Source organism: Daphnia carinata, chromosome 3, assembly GCF_022539665.2.
Source record: "Daphnia carinata strain CSIRO-1 chromosome 3, CSIRO_AGI_Dcar_HiC_V3, whole genome shotgun sequence".
Classification (NCBI taxonomy): Eukaryota; Metazoa; Arthropoda; class Branchiopoda; order Diplostraca; family Daphniidae; genus Daphnia; species Daphnia carinata.
Genome location: NC_081333.1, coordinates 330725 through 349651, shown reverse-complemented (window position 1 = coordinate 349651; position 18927 = coordinate 330725). Strand labels below are relative to the sequence as shown.

Sequence of the window (18927 nt, the reverse complement as noted above, 5' to 3'; positions counted from 1 at the left end):
GATAAAACCAATGTTACGTAAAAACTCGGATAACTGTAACTAAACAGGTAACGGAATAATTACGGGAATTTTAAGTCAAACATTTTTCTTGCCTCGATAGAGCGGATGATTTATTTCATTTAGATCCGCTGGTTCTAAAAACAACCACCCGTCGCCAGAAAACTAAAGGGGCGTGTCGAACGCTTTCGGAAAATCTGTGGTTTCTTCACTTCCTTCCAACGGGTTTCGTGTGATGACTGAGCAGTTCCATTAAGTCCCACTGTTTTCAAATGAACACCTTCTCGCTTCAATCTACTGCTTTCCAAAAAAAAAAGCCAAATGCCAACGTGACTGGTTACGGTGTGCTGCCTATAGTAAATTGAGAATAATAATTAATGAATGGTTCATTATACGAAAAGTTAAACACTTAATCACGCTGCGTTTGAGGGCATTCAATGAGCAAAAGGCCTTTCTGTCCATTATATGAATATCGATCCCAACACTTTTCGATCGACATGCGAAACATTTGATGAAACCTACACGGAAAGAGTTTCGACTATTGGGCGGACTCGATTCCAGGAAATTGAGCGTTGACTTTCAATTACCTAGATAGCTTGCAAAGTTTGCGCCTAGACGAAGGAGAAACTATAAAAAGTTCAATGATTTACAGTTTAGTAGACAGTTGCAGATCCTTTACGATTCTGCCTTTCGAATCTAACTTTAAACTACAAAAAAAAAACGATAGTTCCATATTCAGTAGCGAATAGTCAAAGCCGATTGGAATTGCGACAGGCAAAAATTCAAAAAAACTTTTAATAGAAAGGGTAATACTTCCAATGCAGCTCTCATTAATTCCAGGCCAACAATCAATTTTCAGGAGGTGATGAATCCATTTCCGTGAGCTGGCCGTATATCTCGCTCAGAAAACGCTTTTAATCCCAGCGTGATTGTTTCGTGATGTTCCAGGGTCCAATGGACCGAATAAATGTGTCATTTTGATTAAAGCCAAACTTGAACTCGGCATCGATTTATCTCCGAATTATATCTTTTCCAATCAATTTTCGTGTGTGCGATATGGCCGCTTTGCCACGGCAATTAACTCCAGATCTTGACCATAGAAAAGGTTATCGAAAAGAAATTTTAACTGAACGTTTTTTGAAATTGCGAAAAAAAATATGTCTTACCTTACACATGGCAATTTTTGCTAGTGTCTAAGATGCAGTAAAGGCTGTAGAAAAAGCTCTTCGGAATGTTAAGGAATTCTGAAGAAAACTGCTTTGCTCCAGCAGGATATTTTACCGCGAGTTCAAGCTACTTCGTGAGTGACTGCTAATTTCCGTTTGCCTTTTTTTTTACTGTCAGGAACGATGAGAAATGTCACAGAAAAAAGGAATGGATGTAGCGATTGAGGATAAAAGATCAGATTCCGGTAATTGGGCAGGAACCGAAATGTAGGCTCTTCCGGCTTGCCCTCCCTTAATGACGTTGGCTGCCGATCAAACATCAGTGGCCAGCCTTCTAGATGAGTTCACTGATTGATGAGAAAAATTCAGCAAAAATTAAAGAATTATTTGAGTACCTTCCATACAAATTTCCACGTGAAGAAAACTAACTGTTAGGGGATTCGATGTCCCTTTGCGGCAATTGTAAAGCTGGACCTATTAGACAACGAAGAGGTCATTGATGATTTTGTTAATGTAGAAAGCCACAAAATGCTTTTCTCCGTCCCTAGTCAAATTTCCGGCCTTCCTTTGCCCAGCACTTTCCGAATATTCATTTCCTTTTTGGAAAAAGATCACCTTCCTTTCCGTACTTATCTTTGTCATGTTTAAATTTCAGCTTGTTTTTTATTTAACCTACCAGTGTGCACTCGAACAATACCAAACACGGAAATATCTAGTATATGAGGCGTTCTATACAAGAAGGACGACATCTCTCGTGCAGTCTTATCACAAACTGAGATTATCCAGGCAAATACCTGCCATTAAAACAAAAATTTAAATAGTTTTAACAATAATAATTCCAATAAGTTTATGAAACTGAATTAAATTTTGTTTTTTCTCTTTATAAGAACATCTTTTTATCAGTTTACGTGGTATGACCGCATCTTTGGGTGCCTAACTGCCTAGCATTTTTGCTAGGCATCTTTTGAATGGTAGTGGAAGGCACCCATTTATGCAGTTTTGATGAAGCCTACAAAAAAAAAAGGAAACTTACAGTTAAATAGATAATTATCGTGATCCAATCAATAGAAAATGCGAATTTTAAATTTAGCGGACTCACCGTTTCACTGGCACGAATACCTGGTGCCTCTATATGATCTAAATTACCTTTGTAATTTTGCCACGGAGAAACATGTTCCCAATTACAAAAAAAATCGTTACAGGCAACGGTTAAATAAAAAAGTTAAAATATTTTACATGAAAAACAGACGATCAGTATACAGCCCGCGTTTTTCATGTAAAATAAGCCAACGTAACAAGGCGAACGGGTAGTCAATATTCAACAAGAATAACTAGAAATTTATCGATCATCTAAGTTTCTTGTTTTTTACAACTATTTTAAATACTTTGCACCTCACACGAGAATTCCTGAAAAGAAGACAAATTTTGTTCTCATTCCAAACACGTAGCGGCATTTTCCCTAGCCTTATGAATCTCCAGCTGAAATCGTAAAATTTTGGGGTGTTTCCAATCCAAACGGTCATTTTTACATTATTTTAAAATAAACCAAGCTCAGCTCGTTTTAAGTAGCTAAATACAGTCCAGCTTCATGAACTCTGACCTGATAAAACGGCTTAACAACCAACTGTAATTCGTGAAAAGGAAAATAAATTAAATGGGATCCATTCACACTTCCATTACATATACCAGCATCGATTTCCCTAGCCTAGCGAATTTCCAGTTGAAAGTGGAAAACATGATTTCAGGTTTATCCTAAATCGAAAGCCTAAACTCTACGTGTAACGCGAACGGTTTTCCTCACTGTAAAATTGAAAGTTATGGGTTTTACTTACTTATTCATGAAATAACAGGATGTGGGTTGGATTTGTGCTTCAAAGTTGTCAATATGTTAGGCATCACCTAGAATCAAAACTGAGAAACTCATGATGTCCATTATCTTACAGACACTACTCAGGAACAATCCCGTAGAATATTAAACATCCTCTTGGAGAGATTTAATATGCATTTTTTTACCTCAGATAGGAAGGAAGTCTGCAATTTGTCATGTTGACAATGTGTAAACTGAAATATCTACAAATACACACACAATAGTTAAATTGAGACAATAAATTAAATATAAAAGAAATACTTTTTGTTTTTGGCCATTTCTTTGTTTAGCTTGCCAAAGATTGAGCACACATTCATCAATATTTTGGCACTGAAGAATGCCCCAACAACAATTCTGTAAATGCATAAGAAACAGTTTCTTCTAAACATGTGACAGGAAATATAATATTTATCTTACTTGTTGAGCCGATTAACTGGGAGTAACTGGAATCCACTTTCAGCCCAGATTAAAAGATTAGAAGCAACATTTTCAACATGAAGTTGAGCCTCAACTAGATCACATACTGTCTGAGACCACAACAAATAATAAATACAATGAATTTACCCACCTCCATTAAGAAAATGTCATTTCACTGCATCATTAGATTAGTTTGTAGAAGTCGTACCTTCAGGGACTTCAGTTCTTCTTTCCTTCCCCAAAGCCATTCTATCAGATTAAGCAAAAATTCCAGGTCTTCTTTATCTCTCAATAGACTAATTCCTTGCTTAAGAGCATACGGGCGACCTGGGAAAGAAAATAACATAAACCTTCGAGATGATAGATCATGCTTTTGAAAGGTCATACTCGAATAGCTAACAGATACATCTGTTGCTTCATAATCAGCAGCAACATCAAGGTATTCTTGAATACTTTTTAAATTTGTTGGTATGGAACCCAACCAAAAATGGCCTGGCATAACGAATTCAACTGTAGATCTGATTTTGGCTAAATACGGAGACAAAGAGAAAAGGTATGCAGCACGTGAGAATGTATTTTACTTAACGTCGCGCGCGGCAATTCACTGCTAAATATTACCCCACTGCTGAGTGTGACTGGCATAGTTCGGAGCATTCCCGCTAGAGGTGCAAAAATGGCGCGTAGAAATAATGGAGGAAGGGTAAGGTTTGGCTTTTGACTTCATCGACTTTTACTGCGAATGATCACCAATGGAATATTATTCCAGAAGATAAAAAAGCCAGCAAGACCATACTCTTGAAATTCCTTGAAAGCTGAGCTATATTTCTCACTGCAATATTATTTCACCTCCACAACCTTTTCATGATAAAGACAAAAGAAAAAACCATAAACAGTGGGGTTATGTAGCCTAATGGATGGTTATTTGACCAATTACATTAAAGCGTTCATTTTTGTCTTGGACTTTCTTACCATTAGCTAAGAGGATAATGTTCTTTGGAAGATAAAGAGAGATTTACTTATAAGTTGAATGCGCCATGGAAAATAATTTGTTATGATTATAACCAAGCTAATGGGGTCCCAAAGCGTATCGGCAACAATACAGGCCTTTCTAAACAACGCACCCCACGTCATTTTCTTTTAAACGACACCTATTTGACCGTTGTTAAAACTTTTGTCAAGACTAATTTGAAGGATAACTGCAAAGAATAATAATCCCCCCCATTGGTATAGATGCAGAGCACGAAAACTTTAACAATTTGAAGATATTATTGGGAAACCATTGAAACGACGTGGGATGAAATTAAACGTCCCTTTATCTGTCTAAGTATAAAAATAACAAAAAATAGACAAGAATTACAAATCTGCAAACAAAACCCATTCGATTCACTGCAAATGATGCAAAATGTAGAGATTTTACTAACTGTTTCTGAAGTAAAACGAGTCGTGGCAGGGCGTTCGGCTACTAGACTGATCCATCTGCTTCATTTGTTTCAGTACAAAATGGCGGCTAAAGTGCACACTGAAAGCGAACAATGTCCCACTAAAAACATCTGTTACGTCCTAACTCACAGAGCTGAATCACTAGACTAATGTTACGGAGGAAAGGAACTGTGTAGACAGAAATAGCTGGGATCCTACTTCGCCAAAAGCAATTTGTGCCAGCGTTGACAAGAATAAGAAAAAATCAACCAAGGTCGTTTCGATTTGGGAATTGCTGATTTAAAATAAAATGCTCATTGCAATTAGATGACTGAAACAAGTGATCGATGAAAAGAAGAAACAATTGAATGACATCATATTTCCTATTCGAAAGTAATTCGAACGATAACTTTCCTAATAACCAACAATTGCCATCAGCTAAATCGATGTCTATCAGGATCTGTTGGAGCAAAAGCAGACAACATAAAAGCCAACGCCCAGAGATAATTAACTCCGCCAACGCCATCCGTTTCAAGTGCTGCAACTGTGGCGAAATTCAATGAACTCGGTAATATTCGAAGCCATTGGGGCGAATTCATCAGGGCGTATGAACATGAATTTAATATCGGGTCTAAGAAAAAATGACTGTAATTTGCTGTCGGCGATGGAACGTGTAAGTTCAACCAATCTCGATGCTTCTGAAATGTTTTTTTACTTGCAACCAAGGAAATTCAACCAATGATTCTTTCACCTGTAAACGAAAATCGAATCAAGACGTGCGATGCAGTACAAACAATCAGAATGCTAAAATCAAAAACGTAGTTTAAAAGGTCACGGTTCATTTGGATAAAAAATTTAATTGAAACATTTTTTATTTGTGATTGAAACATCTTATACTTCGACAATGTTACAGTGTCGTCTTTTGCAGGATCTACGTTTGTTCATTTGATTCTATTTAGAGGAATAGTTGCCCTTTGGCTGTGTTGGAGGACTAGCATCGTCGCTATCGGCATCCATGTCCTCGTCATCTAATTTCTTCGGATTAGCTGAATCAGAAGTTTTACTTTCTTCGAATGCGAATTCAAATGCTTTGCTGGGCTACACAGAAAGAAAATAATGCGCAGGAGCATTAACTGTAAGCCATGGTAAAATTGTTAAGTAACCGTCAGGCAGAATAATTTGAAACCCGTCGCTGGAAGCGATTATCACTTACCTTGCCCCAAACATTGACTATGATTTTATTCTCGTAAAAGTTTGTAGAATTTTCTGTGCAAACCCACGATACATCTGCTATGTCCATACTTAGATCAACATCCGAGGTTAAAATTTGTTTCCAGTCCTGAAATAAAAAAAATGGCGTGGAAGAAAAAAGATTTGATCAAAGTTAAAAGAATTTTCTTTTACTTTAAAGACGTAGCATTGCGTTCTTATTAAAACCATGACTAAAACGACGATATTCTAAAAAGATTGTTTTCTCACCTCCGCTGACCAAATCGTTAATTTCTTATGGCCGAAACCTGCAAGTAACCGACCATCGGATGAAAAGGCCAACTTATCTACTTCTATATCAGCAAGACGTTGTAGATTTTGTTCGTTTTTCAGTGGATTCCAAATAAAAACGCCACTTCCTGTTGAACTAAAAGGAAAAAAGAAGCTCATCAGAGAATATGGGAAATGATAATAGAAACAGCATACATAGATCATACACCAATTCACAAAATGATTGCTGGTTCTTTTTAATTTAAAAAAATGGTAGTCCGGCTCGATCGAACTACTTTTCAATTGCCCACATTCTTTCCTCCATGAGATCCTCTGCTTACATTTCTTTGTTACCCTTTAACTTAAGCAAATCGTAGGCCACCTGGAAAGACTGTCAGGTTCTTTTACAGGACTAAACAGGGAAACGAATTGAATTCGCGAATTCAATTGTTCGACTACTCGCGTTTTTCTTTCGTTTTTTTTTCTCGTATGCCTTTCGTTTAGCTTCCGCAATCGAATGACGTTGTTCGTTAACCTCCAGGTTGAACCTACTAAAATCAGAAAAAATTATTTGACAACGATTCCCCTCCTGCCGTGGCTAATAGTTTTGAATTCAGTCGTAACAATTCATCGGGTGATTCGCGTTGAAAAGAAAAGAGGCGAAGTTTACAAAGGTTCACAGTCGAACAAACAAAAAAAACTAGAATTTACGTTTAGATGGACTTACTAAGCAAGAGTGGCCGATTTACTTGCCATTTTGATTCCGCCCTCTTCTTCCCCATTTCCTGGGCACGGACGCCAAGCAAATGCCGAAATCTCCTTCTCAATCGACAGGCTATAAATGGGCTCGTCACGGTCCATGGACCAAATCTGCAAAGAAGTAAAAAGACAATTGAATAAAAAAGCAAATTCCAACGAGATCGATGATATCTTCCATTTCATTTTGTTACGTCAATAAACAAATTATTTACTTTAATCTGGAAATCACCCCCACTAGTCAAAAAGTGGGTCTTTTCATTCCATTTCAGATAAAAATATTCCCTTCCATGTTTGAATTCTTTCACGAGTCGAGTTGTTGTCAAATTGTTTTCATCCATTTCAAAAATCTTAATCGTTCCGTTATAAGAAGACACAGCGATTTGATTTTCAGAAATCCACTTCACAGCCGTAACCCTTTCACTGTCAATTGTGGTGATCACGTCGCCAGTGGCTGAATCCCATAAAACAACTTGATCTGATTCCTGCATGGGCAATGGTGAAGTGACAAAAAATAAACAGGGCAAACAAAAAAATATGAACTGCATCACAATAATGGGCATAAAAAGGTTATTTTTTGCTTTTGTTGAACTAGCAACTTCGCATGTTCACTTTATCGAAATGAAGGCTTCAATTTTGAATTTGAGAAACGAATCGTTAACTTTAAACATGAAATGGTAAATGCTTTATGATCGTAACAGTTTCTTACCAATTCAATCAGAATAATAATGATGGTAATGAAAACAATGAATTGCAGCAAATTTTAAATGTCGTCGCCAGCTAACTTTTAAGCTTTTCTCAACCAAGAAAAATGTGGACAGATGGTCGACATTTGGCAATATGGACAGGTTTTTGACATGAAAATGGACCCAAGTTTGTTGATGGACCAGCCAAAATTGACATTGCGACTTACCCTTCCAAAAGTAGCCAGCAAGTTGTGCCTGGTTGGATTCCATTCTATTTGATGGACATGCGAGAATTTCTTTTGAAAGCGAATTTTGCCCTCTGGGTAATTCCATACGACGAGCGTATCTCTTGAAGCAGCAGCTAGTTGTGTACCGTCAATCTAATTCAAAATTATGCGTTTGAGTTTCTCTTAGTTGTATGGAAAAATAAAATCTGTCTGTCCCTGATTTCGTTATCCGATACATTTATCCGTAACAACCAGATCAAATAAAGATAGTGTTAGGGATCTATGTTTACGTCCGAAATCAGGGATAAAAAATCAGCCGCCAATTGATTTACATTCCACTCAAATGATATCACTGATCCCCCGTCGATGTTTTGAGGTAGACAAATGACTTTCTTTTTCCAATTAGAAAACGGAATAGAAGAATTTTCTCGAGTGTAAAATGTTAACTCTTTTTTACTGATACATGCAAGAATTGGCTCAGTGGTGGTACAGATGAAGTCGACCTGATTGTCCATATCCATGTCAACGTGACGCAATCGAGATTGGATTTTATCTAAAAAGAAATAAAAGGATCGACATAATCAATTCATTTTGAAATAAAAGGATTGAGGTTCTACCCTTATTCTCGTATAACAAATTGGCTACTTCTTTGATGACCTCATCCAATCCGATTCTTTTTGTTTCTTCAAATTTTATCATCTTCTGAATCACAACAAGGACTTTTCCGTTTACGTCCTCTACCACTAAAGATTTTTCTAAAAATGTCAAATAAGTAAATTTGATAAAAAGGGCGAATTTTTGCTGCTTTACATGACTTAAAGAAATTACTATCGAAAGGATTTACCTTCCTTGTACTTGACGAATTCTACTGGATTGTTAGTTAAAATATTGGCAGGAGCAGTGGCATTGTTCCCAAATGGATGTTTGCCACGCGTCAAGAAATAGAAAAATACACATCCGGATGAATACGTGTCACTTTTGATAGTTGCATCTGGGAGATCGGCAGGCATGTTGTCAGGGTCATTCAAAAACTGAAGCCTCTCAGGGGCCATCCATTGAAGAGTTCCTCTGATTTTACTCTGAGAAAAAATATCATGTCGCGTTTTTTTAACAAACGATAAATCAGAGACTTTCATTTGAATGGGCGTCGTCCTTGAAATGAGGATGTTTTCCGGTTTAATATCACGATGCACCAATTCTCTCGAGTGGATGTAATGCAATCCGTTGGCGATTTGGTAGAGGACCAATTCGTCCGGTGGCAATTCCGGCCCGTTATATTTCTTTTCACAATAATCTGCCAATGTCCCGGCACACCATTCCAAAACCAATTGCCTGTCAGGTTTTAACAAGTTGTTAACTTAAATAAAACATTCAAATGAAACCAGATTGCCATTTTACGTGATTCTATTGTCGGCCGAATCAGCGACATCCAGGAGTTTCACTACATTTACGTGATCCAATCCTATGTGTGTACTCATTTCTCTTTGAATAATTTCTTTTTGTGACGTTGTCGTCGTCATTTGTTTAACCGCAACAAGATCGCCATTAAATTTCCCTTCGTACACGTGTCCATAAGTGCCGTTACCAAGTAGTTTACTGGTGTTGACTTGGACTGCAAATTCAATCAGATGATGAATTAAATTTGTAAAAATGATTACTCAGGCCATAAACGAATTCAGAAATTCTGGACTTACTTGAAAGTGCGTCTTTAAATTTCTCATTTGCTATGTGCAACCAATTGAATCCTTTTACTGGGGATGGAATAATCATTTTTTTTATGGGCTCATGGGCAAAGTGATCTTTGCGTAAACCTTAGTTAAGAAAAAAGCCACTTTAGAGTAATAAATATGATGAATGTATGCCAACTTACTTTCTAAATTGATTGGGTTCGTTTCCTTGAGGTTTTTCAAAATTGATTTAAAATCATCACCAAAAGGGTGTTCGCCACGGGTTAGATAATAAAACAAAATGCATCCAGCAGCAATGGCATCTTCAGTGGCGTCTTCGATTCCTTCCAGGGAGTCAGTTTTCTCTGACAATGTCCAATACTTTCTCTTACAGAGTTCCATTTCCCAAGAAATTTTTTCTTTTCTTTCCGACAGATTTTTACTGTAACTGAATTTGTTCAATCGGAAATCTGAAATCTTCATTCGCACAGGACGGGACTGGGCAGTTATAACGACATTCAATGGATTAAGATCGCCATGTATAATTTCTTTTCCATGCAGATAGTAGATTCCGCTGGTAATTTGATAAAGAACTTGCGATTCATTTGGCATCGGTCCCTTGTACTCATAATCGCAATAGTCGTATAAAGTGGCAGTGTACGGTTCCAGAGCAAAATACCTGTACCGTAAATAAAAATGAGATGCCTTTATTTCATACTGTTAATTCTTTAGCCACCAACGTGAAAATAATGAAAACCTCCATCCATTGGCCACGTCCTCCTCATAACCGAAAACTCGTAGGACATTGTTGTGATTCAGTTCTTTTCCTTCTATGAGCTTGTCGGCCACAGCTTTCCACCCATCAAGACAGTCTTCATTTTTAATTCTTCTTACCGCAACTTCTTTTTTTAGACTAGGAGCCTTTGATTTCACGCGATCCTTTTCGGTACCTCGATTCTCATTCTTCTCCCTCCAATGTCCGTCAAACAAGAGCCCCCAGCATCCGCCACCGAAAATACTGGTTTTGCAATCCAATTTTTTCCCTTGAAACAAAAGCTGTTCTAATTTTGGTTGTTCGTCGGCTGCCATTCTACTGCCCGTCTCGTTGCTAATTCTATTGTCCACCCTGTTGCTTGCTGTTTCAGAAACAGGAAACCTAAGAAAAAAAACATTTTGAAAATGTTCAGCATATTCTAAATTATGATCATGAACAAATGGCTCCACTGGTTCCACAAACAAATAACAGTAACGACATAAACATTTTGATAAACACGAGATATTCGACCGAGAATGCAAATTTTAAAATGTTATGGTACATCAAACATATGAGCAAGACGATGGTTGATAGCGGAAGAAAACTAGTCAAATAGCTTTTTGATTATTTGAACGTTTAACTATTGAATAACTCGCCATTATTTTTGGGTTAAATTATAGTGCCAGAAAATCTTAAGTTTATTTATCTTTACTATATTATATGATATAAATTATTATTACGAGAGAAAAAAATAAACACTTCTAACGTTGAGAAGAGCTGGAGCTTAACAAGTTTATGATACTTAAACAAACGTAAATTGCTACATATAAACTAACTGAATAAAATCGGAAACATTTACCTTATTGTGTAGAAATAAGGACTTCTCTGTTTCCTACGGTGGGGTTAAACAAACTTGAAATGTCCAACGTCTCGTATCTCGCACTGCCTTTTTACTTCATCGCGAAGATAAAAAAAAATCCAGGCAGCAGATATCGTTATCTTTTTCTAATACGGAACGAGACAAACAAGTTTCGACATAACAATTTAAGCAACGAACGAGAAATTATTCTTTAATCACGTTTTTTTTACGGCTTCACTTGATAAAGTCAATTGTTATCTGCTTTATCTCAATCCATTTGCGGAGTCCCCGTTCTTCCCCGTTTGATTGGAAAGTACTCCTTCTAACTACACAACGTCCATTGCTGGTGGACTGACTTTTTATCTTACGAAATTACGTGCCACACGGAGTAAGACGAAGTTCTCACATTTTAAGCAATACATGAGAAAACTCGCAGTTTTCCGGATGTAGTAGGAAGATAACGAATCAAATTCACACAACCCGAGTTCGGACAGATGGAGATCGCAGTAGGATGCAATCTTATTTTGCTTCCAACGAAAAGAACAGGGAATCGTTAGATTGGAATAGCGAAGAATTTGCATGGACATACTGAATACACATTAGCCATTGTTTGCCGTATGGCGAGATCTTTTAGCTGTTTCTTCTTCGTTGTGAACGTACATCGCACTACGAGGGGAACAAAGCGTACGCAACAGCAAAAGTGGAACGACTGATATGTTTTGGCAAACTGACTGTCCCTCTGTAACGATGGGCGGTCCTAATTAAAAACGGTCCTAACATAATTATGGTTCACGGAATGTTTGACCTGCTATTTGTTTCACTTCCCGCTGAAGCCATAACTGCCAGCTCCGCGCCCACTTCCATACATGTGCCTAGATTTCCCCAGCCTAACGAATTTCCAGCTGAAAGTGGAAAACATGATTTCGGGTTTATCCTAAATCGAAAACCTAAACTCTACGTGTAACGCGAACGGTTTTCCTCACTGTAAAATTGAAAGTTATGGGTTTTACTTACTTATTCGTGAAATAACAGGATGTGGGTTGGATTTTTGATTCAAAGTTGTCAATATGTTAAGCATCACCTGAATCAATATTGAGACACTCATCATTTACATTATCTTACACACAACACTCAGGAACGATGCCATAGAATATTAAATATCCTCTTGAAGAGATTTAATGTGCATTTTGTTACCTCCGATAGGAAGGAGTTCTGCAATGTATCAAATTGACAATGTGTAAACTGAAATATCTACAATTACACACACAATAGTTAAATTGAGACAATAAATTATATTTAAAAGAAATACTTTTTGTTTTTGGCCATTTCTTTGTTTAGCTCGCCAAAGATTGGGCACACATCCAGCAATATTTTGGCACTGAAGAATGTCCCAACAACAATTCTGTAAATGCATAAGAAACAGTTTCTTTTAAACATGTGATAGGAAATGCAATATATATCTTACTTGTTGAACCGATTAATAGGGCATAACTGGAATCTGCTTTCAGCCCAGGTTAAAAGATTATGAGCAACATTTTCAACAGGAAGTTGAGCCTCAGCTAGATCACATATACTGTCTGAAACCACAACAAATTATGGACACAGTTAATTAACCCACATCAATGAAGGATGTAGCGATTCCCCACATCATAAGATTTGTTTGTGGAGCTTGTTCTTCAGCGACCTCAGTTCTTTTTTCTTTCTGCCAAGCCATTTCAATGGATCACATGAAAATTCCAGGTCTTCTTTATCTTTTAATAGACTAAATCCTTGCTGAAGAGCATATAGGTGACCTGTGAAAGAACTTCGAACTGATAAACCATGCTTTTTGAAAGTTTATACTCCAATAGCTAACCGATACATCTGTTGCTTCATAATCAGCAGCAACATCAAGGTATTCTTGAATGCTGTTTCAATTTGTTGATACAGAACCCAACAAAAAAGGAACTGGCATAACAAATTCAACTGTAGATCTGTTTTTGGCTAAATACGGAGACAAAGAGAAAAGGTATGCAGCACGTGAAAAAGTATTGTACCGTCGCCCGCGCGGCAATCCACTAGTGCATATTACCCAACTGCTGTGTGAGACTAACATAGTTCGGAGCACTCCCGCTAAAAGTAGGAAAATAGCGCGTAGCAATAATGGAGGAAGGGTAAGTTTTGGCTTTTGACTCCATCGACTTTTTCTGCGAATCATCACCAATGATACACTGTTCCAGAAGAATAAAAAAACCAACAAACCCACACTCTTGAATTTGCTTGAAAGCTGAATTATATTTCTACTTGCAATATTATTTCACCTCCACAACTATTTCATGATTAAGATAATAGAGGAACCCATACACAGTTGGGTTTTGTAGCCTACTGGATGGTTATTTGACCAATTACATTAAAGCGTTCCTTTTCGACTTGGACTTTCCCACCATTAGCAAAGAGGATACTGTACTTTGGATCCTTTAGTGATTCATCAGGTAAATTTAAAATGACTTCGTATTTGCCCGGAGCAATATCAGAAGGAACCTGGACGTTCAAATTAATTGTCGTCTCTTTGCCAGGCGCAAATTTACGGGGATCAATGCTTGATTGGCGAATGGGCCCAGATTTCTTGTTTCCATTTCTCAAAATGACCTAAAAAAAAACATGAAACAAATTCAAATTTACCAAAACGTCACAATAGCAACAGAAACTGTCGAACAGTCTGAGAAATAAAAAATGATCCAACCTCAACAGGGCGGGCATTGTAAAGAGGTGCCACACCCGTATTTTTAATTTTGAGGGAGGCACAGAAACTGCCTCCTTTCTTCACTGTCGATTGTAATTTCCCTCCAACGAATTCGAAGCGATAACCCATTCTGTTGCCTATATCGTTATAGCATTTATTCTTAACCCAATCTTTGATGACCTAAATTTTGAAGGAATGAAAACAAAGATTTTATTATTCTTTTCGCTGTTGTATGTTTGTACGGTTGTCCTACGTCTTCGTTGAAATCAGTATTCAGGTAAGTAAAACGCTGTTTTTCGATTTGTTTTTTTGCATTGGAGCATCCTGTATTGGGACTTTTTACGCACGATTCCCCACCCACCATGACGCTGAGACCTTCTTCTTCCAGCCACTTTCTCTCCGATTCATCTGCGAATGTACCTGTATCTGTTTCGTCTGCTAAGAAACAGTCATTATGGATACCCAGACGCGAAGGTTCCGTAGACCTATCATAGTCTGGTTTCGTATTAGCCTTGCCGTATATTTTCTAATGAAAATTTAAGGAATCGTTTAATTAGGTGCTAATAAACAATAAAAGCAATGAAAATGTCTTACCTGTTTTGCTGCTGGATAGCGGATCTGAAGCATCCGATTTTTTGGGACAGCTTTCATCATAGCTTGAACTATATCTTTACGATCTTTTTGCTGTTTTTCGTTCGCCTTCCAACCTTCCTTCCGACCATCCTTCTTCACTTCTGTTGCATAATTTCTCGAATAATACCATTCGCCCCAGTGTCCAATAAGTCCAAGTTGGACGACGTTTATGACATCAACGTTTTCCTTTCAATAAAAAAAATATTTACTAACTAATAGACAACTTTTAAATTTTTATCAGCTTTTCATACATACCTTGAAAACCTTTTCCAGCTGCTTAATGTGCTTCAAAAGTTGAGGTTTTTCTGCATCGGTCGTTTTGGGGAAATCGTGGTTGTCGGGGTTGCCTTTAATGTTCGTCTGATTGTAGCTGAATCGCACAATGCCCTTCATACCAGCCTTGCGCAGCGTACTGAAATCGAGCTTCATTTTTTTCAAAGCCTCATCAGTAAAGTCTTTCTTCACGAATGGCTCGATGTCGAAAATCATCAAAGCTAGAGTGATGCCCTCTTTCGCCCATTTTTTAATATTCTCTTGGCTGATGGGTTTGTGCGATAACAATTTAATATGATGGTGATGATAGTAACCTCTCTCGGGATTGGCCAATAAAGTTTTTCCTGTTTATGGATAGGACAATAGTTCTTAAAGAGTTCGTTTAAACTATGGTTAAGGTTTCAGTCTTACCATCAAAAGGTACGAACTTTAGGGGCGATCCTTGCTCACACGAAGGGTTGGATGCTTGACGTTCAGCAGGTATTCTTTTCCTAATTGGCTTTATAAGACCATTTAAACGATTGAAATTGCAAATATAAATGATTTCAAATAATAATAAAAATAAATCGATAAAATTGATGGCCTCACCGCTTGGTTTTCCGTTGTTTGATGACTCTGCGCAACGTGACAGGCTAGCATAAAAAACGCAAACAAAATAAATGTAACCTTCATTTTTGTACAACGAGCTGCTAATCTACGGATAGACTAGAAGAGTTGTGCTATCACGCTTAAACAGGCTAGCTTTTTTATATACGCCTCTCCGGAAATCTAACGACGCAAAAAACTATGACATCGGCCTTCCAACCAATAGGCAGTTGCCACGTTTTCGATGTGTACATTAATATCCTGAGTAAATTAGAATAGTCTTATTTACTCAGATGGATACACCTACGGAAAATTAAGCAAAATCAATACATTTGGTGATCGTAGTGTGTACATAGCTGTGGAAATTGGCAAAGGATTTACCTGAAATGTGACGACGGTCAAAAGAACCGAAAAGATGGCACACACAGCTTTAGCGACCACATGCGTCTCTTTTCCCCCGGAATTCCGATTTGGACAGATATTCGTCACATCAATTTACGCATACGTACTCGTTTACAGAGGCACATGTAAATGAGATGAGGTAAATTAGTTTAGTGAATGGTGGGCATCCAACCAGTTAAGTACGTGCTGGAAGTTGTGCAACAACGAATTTTGGCGGTCACCTGGAGAAAGATACAAATAATTTTATTGTAAAATTAGAAGCACTTTAATTAATAAAAATAGATGATCGAAAAAGAGTTTTACCCATAATAATCTAATTTTTTTAGAAAGATTGTGACGAATAATTCGAATTTTGACCCGTTCAATTTTGGTTTGTAGGAACTGCTCCATATTAGACGGACATTAATGGTCTGCTGCAATGAACGGCCTTACAGGTAAGTTTGGCATAGTTCCAATATTTGAGCGAAATCTAGAATGGCACAAAGGATAATAAGAATATTCACCTGTAAAATAAGAAATAAAATGTCGAATAAACAAAAGATCAAACAAAACATTGTTTTGCAAAATTTAAGGAAAATAAGGATAATTATCAAAAGCTTAATGTGATCCGAACGCGGCTGGGTTGCGTAAGTTTAGAATGCCAAAGAACCATAGGTATGCTTCTATTTTTTCGAATCTTGGGTCTCGAAGATAACGATATTGGCTGAACTTGTCGCCACGGCTTAACAACCAACTTTAATTGGTAAAAAAAGAAAACACATTAAGTGGGATCCGCTCTCACTTCCATACATGTGCCAGCATAGATTTCCCAAGCCAAGCGAATCTCCAATTGAAAGTTGAAAACACGATCTCGGGTTTTTCCTAAATTGAAAACCTGAACACTGTATGTGTAACGCGGACGGTTTTCCCCACTGGAAAATTTAATTTAAAAGAACATAATTGGCTATCTTTGATCACAAGCATAGTGTCTTTTTGGGCATTGAAGCCACGTGATACCCGTAGGTAATTCGATGTATTCACGGGGTATATAACAGCCAACAACAAGAGCAAAAGCCAATCTCACTTGTGTGCCTTTGCTCATCAAGAACTGCTAAAAATTCGATCAAACGACGACCCATCTATACCGGTAAATTATGCCCTTCTTATTGTTTTAAGTTATTCAAAATTACTTCTTTAATCTAGATTTTGTGTTATACACAGCGAATTAAAGAAAAAATGTCTCACCATCATCAATTGGCAGCAGCCTTCTTTTCAGTGGTTGTTCTGCTTCTATGCTCCAGTCCTGTTATTGGACGATTTGGCCAACACGATGGAGGTAAAAATGTTACTTCTGAATACCAGTAAATAGTTCTGCCAGAACGTCTGAAACAGTGGCACCCTGAAGAAGGAAAAAATATTAAGATAAAACTAACATTACTTGCTTAGATTTTAGAGATGGGCATGACCTGGGCCTTCATGGCAATGTTGTCGGCCATCCAGGGCATCGTCTCGAACGAGCGATCGTACCCGATTATACTACTGCACGAAAGGCCCATATAATCGGCAAAAACGAGAACGTCATTGTGAGTTTTCCTAAAAATTCTGCAAATAAATAAAATACAATATCGTATGAAATAACCACATTATTCTTGATAAAACATTGGACAGTGTTTACCTCTATCACCTGCCTTGCCACTGCCGGAAGACGAGGCTACATTCACGTTCGGCCAGGCAAACATTCACGGATGGGCAATCTTCTATCAAAGCAAATATTCTGTAGCATTTGTTAAACCAAAATGTGTCGTTCCAGGACGTAAGAATGTTTACAATATTTTTCATGGAATTATTTTTTTTTGATTAACATACCTTTTAATTTCAATTCAGACGTACTGGTGATGCCATTAAAATCAACTAAACGTATCCTCGACATGCAGCCGGAAGAGCTAGCAGATTTATTTTTAACCGCACAACACGTTCAACGTGGCATGGAACTTTTCCACGGGGTTTCTTCCTCCATGATCGCCGTGCAAGATGGACCAGATGCTGGACAAAGCATTCAAGTTAGAAAAAACTACAACTTAAGTTTTTAATTACCTTTCTAATGCGTCTTGTTTCCTTCGAATTTCATCTACCGATGATCACAGCACGTGCACGTTCATATCATGCCTCGACGGCCAAATGACTTCAAGGTAAACGACGAAGTCTACGACGAGCTGAATAAACGCGATGAGGAACCCTCCGCCGGCTGGCGTACGAAAGAGGAAATGAAGAAAGAAGCCGATGAACTTCGTCAATTTTTTCAGTCACTTTAATTTCAACAATTCAATGGTTGACTTGCTGTAGCTGTAGAAAGGCAGCTGTCTCTAATGAAACGATTTAGCCATCGTTAGTTGTTAGACGTAGTCTTGCAGTTGATCGCCTATATTTCTTTCAACAAAAAAATGGTCTATTTCGACAATTATTATATGTGTTAATGCTTGAAAATATAAAAAGTAAGAACGAACGGACATGCTAGGTTAAATGGTTAAGGGAGCATGCGAAACAGTAGTTGCAAAAATATTCTTAAAACAAAACAAAAAGCTGCACGCACGGGCAACTTTTTTTTTAGCACTTAAAAACGAAAAATGTGCCTTCCATCACATTCCAATGTTTTTCAGTCAAGAGCCTGTTCAGTGTCGATAACTAACTCGCTGAACCAAAACAGGAACCTCATATCCAAGTTATCTTAATTCTCTTCCAATGAGCTAGGATTCCATTCAAACACCCAAGACTGAACGGACTACTCAGAGATTACTTCACCATTACAGAATATCTCAAAGACATCACGAATCAAATCTAAAACAAAACAGTTACCTCAGATTCACACGTAGTGGAACAAAAAAAATTCTATCACCTTCAGGGTGTTGACATTTTCCGAGTAATGACTGGAGTACGGGGAGTACTTGAAGTTCACGGTCATTACATTTGTCAACGTAACGATGCAATACCTCCACCCTTTGCTTAAAAACAGCGTGGATCAATTTACTATCCACTCCGCTT

General features: G+C 37.6%; 4 protein-coding genes and 3 long non-coding RNA genes across 9 annotated transcripts; 1 reads left to right on the top strand and 6 right to left on the bottom strand.

Annotated features, from left to right (window-relative positions):
• Positions 1–82: 82 nt before the first annotated feature.
• On the bottom strand, positions 83–689 carry LOC132087847 (uncharacterized). The gene is made up of 2 exons (XR_009420706.1): positions 415–689; positions 83–348 (listed from the first exon to the last, which is right to left on the bottom strand). It is a non-coding gene; the product is annotated as an uncharacterized LOC132087847 (long non-coding RNA).
• Positions 690–729: 40 nt separating this feature from the next.
• LOC130693874 (uncharacterized) lies at positions 730–4061 on the bottom strand. 2 transcript variants are annotated; one of them, XR_009001778.2, is made up of 9 exons: positions 3835–4061; positions 3656–3774; positions 3448–3557; positions 3292–3384; positions 3177–3233; positions 2996–3062; positions 1559–1957; positions 1164–1497; positions 730–1086 (listed from the first exon to the last, which is right to left on the bottom strand). XR_009001778.2 is itself a non-coding variant. In XM_057517088.2 (6 exons), the coding sequence occupies exons 1-6, from the start codon at positions 3944–3946 to the stop codon at positions 3059–3061; spliced, it is 495 nt and encodes a 164-aa protein (XP_057373071.2). In that variant the 5' UTR covers positions 3947–4061; the 3' UTR covers positions 2470–3058. The 2 variants fall into 2 exon arrangements, 1 of the variants encoding a protein (XP_057373071.2); XM_057517088.2 differs by lacking the exons at positions 730–1086; positions 1164–1497; positions 1559–1957 and having other exon boundaries at positions 2470–3062.
• Positions 4062–5802: 1741 nt separating this feature from the next.
• LOC130693600 (uncharacterized) lies at positions 5803–10785 on the bottom strand. Of its 2 annotated transcripts, XM_057516768.2 has the most exons (13): positions 10439–10785; positions 9885–10360; positions 9709–9825; positions 9413–9626; positions 8859–9346; positions 8632–8769; positions 8347–8567; positions 8015–8167; positions 7317–7586; positions 7073–7215; positions 6346–6502; positions 6080–6205; positions 5803–5964 (listed from the first exon to the last, which is right to left on the bottom strand). In XM_057516768.2, exons 1-13 carry the CDS (start codon positions 10768–10770, stop codon positions 5818–5820), a joined length of 2982 nt encoding a protein of 993 aa, XP_057372751.1. In that variant the 5' UTR covers positions 10771–10785; the 3' UTR covers positions 5803–5817. The 2 variants fall into 2 exon arrangements, with proteins under 2 accessions (XP_057372751.1, XP_057372755.1); XM_057516772.2 differs by lacking the exons at positions 5803–5964; positions 6080–6205; positions 6346–6502 and adding an exon at positions 6743–6896.
• Positions 10786–12596: 1811 nt separating this feature from the next.
• Positions 12597–13365, bottom strand: LOC130693205 (uncharacterized). The gene is made up of 4 exons (XR_009420613.1): positions 13137–13365; positions 12941–13087; positions 12760–12871; positions 12597–12696 (listed from the first exon to the last, which is right to left on the bottom strand). It is a non-coding gene; the product is annotated as an uncharacterized LOC130693205 (long non-coding RNA).
• Positions 13366–13548: 183 nt separating this feature from the next.
• Positions 13549–15665, bottom strand: LOC130693596 (uncharacterized). The gene is made up of 7 exons (XM_057516765.2): positions 15511–15665; positions 15334–15421; positions 14905–15266; positions 14611–14835; positions 14270–14542; positions 14017–14196; positions 13549–13922 (listed from the first exon to the last, which is right to left on the bottom strand). Exons 1-7 carry the CDS (start codon positions 15592–15594, stop codon positions 13656–13658), a joined length of 1479 nt encoding a protein of 492 aa, XP_057372748.1. The 5' UTR covers positions 15595–15665; the 3' UTR covers positions 13549–13655.
• A 1301-nt stretch (positions 15666–16966) lies between these two features.
• Positions 16967–18277, top strand: LOC130693598 (bis(5'-adenosyl)-triphosphatase-like). The gene is made up of 6 exons (XM_059494330.1): positions 16967–17035; positions 17110–17224; positions 17335–17471; positions 17557–17701; positions 17773–17948; positions 18033–18277. Exons 2-6 carry the CDS (start codon positions 17125–17127, stop codon positions 18198–18200), a joined length of 726 nt encoding a protein of 241 aa, XP_059350313.1. The 5' UTR covers positions 16967–17035; positions 17110–17124; the 3' UTR covers positions 18201–18277.
• Position 18278: 1 nt separating this feature from the next.
• On the bottom strand, positions 18279–18924 carry LOC132087804 (uncharacterized). Its single transcript, XR_009420612.1, has 2 exons — positions 18782–18924; positions 18279–18723 (listed from the first exon to the last, which is right to left on the bottom strand). It is a non-coding gene; the product is annotated as an uncharacterized LOC132087804 (long non-coding RNA).
• Between the last annotated feature and the right edge of the window lie 3 nt (positions 18925–18927).

Bases quoted from the DNA above. Each gene is read 5' to 3' on its own strand.
- LOC130693874 (XM_057517088.2), bottom strand. From the start codon at position 3,946: ATGCCAGGCCATTTTTGGTTGGGTTCCATACCAACAAATTTAAAAAGT. The intron at 3,558-3,655 runs GTACGACTTCTA...TTGTGGTCTCAG, and splicing joins AAGAACTGAAGTCCCTGAAG to ACAGTATGTGATCTAGTTGA. The intron at 3,234-3,291 runs GTATTTCTTTTA...GTGTATTTGTAG, and splicing joins GAAATGGCCAAAAACAAAAA to ATATTTCAGTTTACACATTG.
- LOC130693600 (XM_057516768.2), bottom strand. From the start codon at position 10,770: ATGGCAGCCGACGAACAACCAAAATTAGAACAGCTTTTGTTTCAAGGG. The intron at 8,168-8,346 runs GTAAATCAATTG...ATTTTGAATTAG, and splicing joins TGATATCATTTGAGTGGAAT to ATTGACGGTACACAACTAGC. The intron at 5,965-6,079 runs GTAAGTGATAAT...CTTTCTGTGTAG, and splicing joins TAGTCAATGTTTGGGGCAAG to CCCAGCAAAGCATTTGAATT.
- LOC130693596 (XM_057516765.2), bottom strand. From the start codon at position 15,594: ATGAAGGTTACATTTATTTTGTTTGCGTTTTTTATGCTAGCCTGTCAC. The intron at 15,422-15,510 runs GTGAGGCCATCA...GGTCTTATAAAG, and splicing joins AAACAACGGAAAACCAAGCG to CCAATTAGGAAAAGAATACC. The intron at 13,923-14,016 runs GTTGGATCATTT...GTTTTTTTTTAG, and splicing joins ACAATGCCCGCCCTGTTGAG to GTCATTTTGAGAAATGGAAA.
- LOC130693598 (XM_059494330.1), top strand. From the start codon at position 17,125: ATGTCTCACCATCATCAATTGGCAGCAGCCTTCTTTTCAGTGGTTGTT. The intron at 17,472-17,556 runs GTGAGTTTTCCT...AACATTGGACAG, and splicing joins GCAAAAACGAGAACGTCATT to TGTTTACCTCTATCACCTGC. The intron at 17,949-18,032 runs GTTAGAAAAAAC...CGATGATCACAG, and splicing joins ATGCTGGACAAAGCATTCAA to CACGTGCACGTTCATATCAT.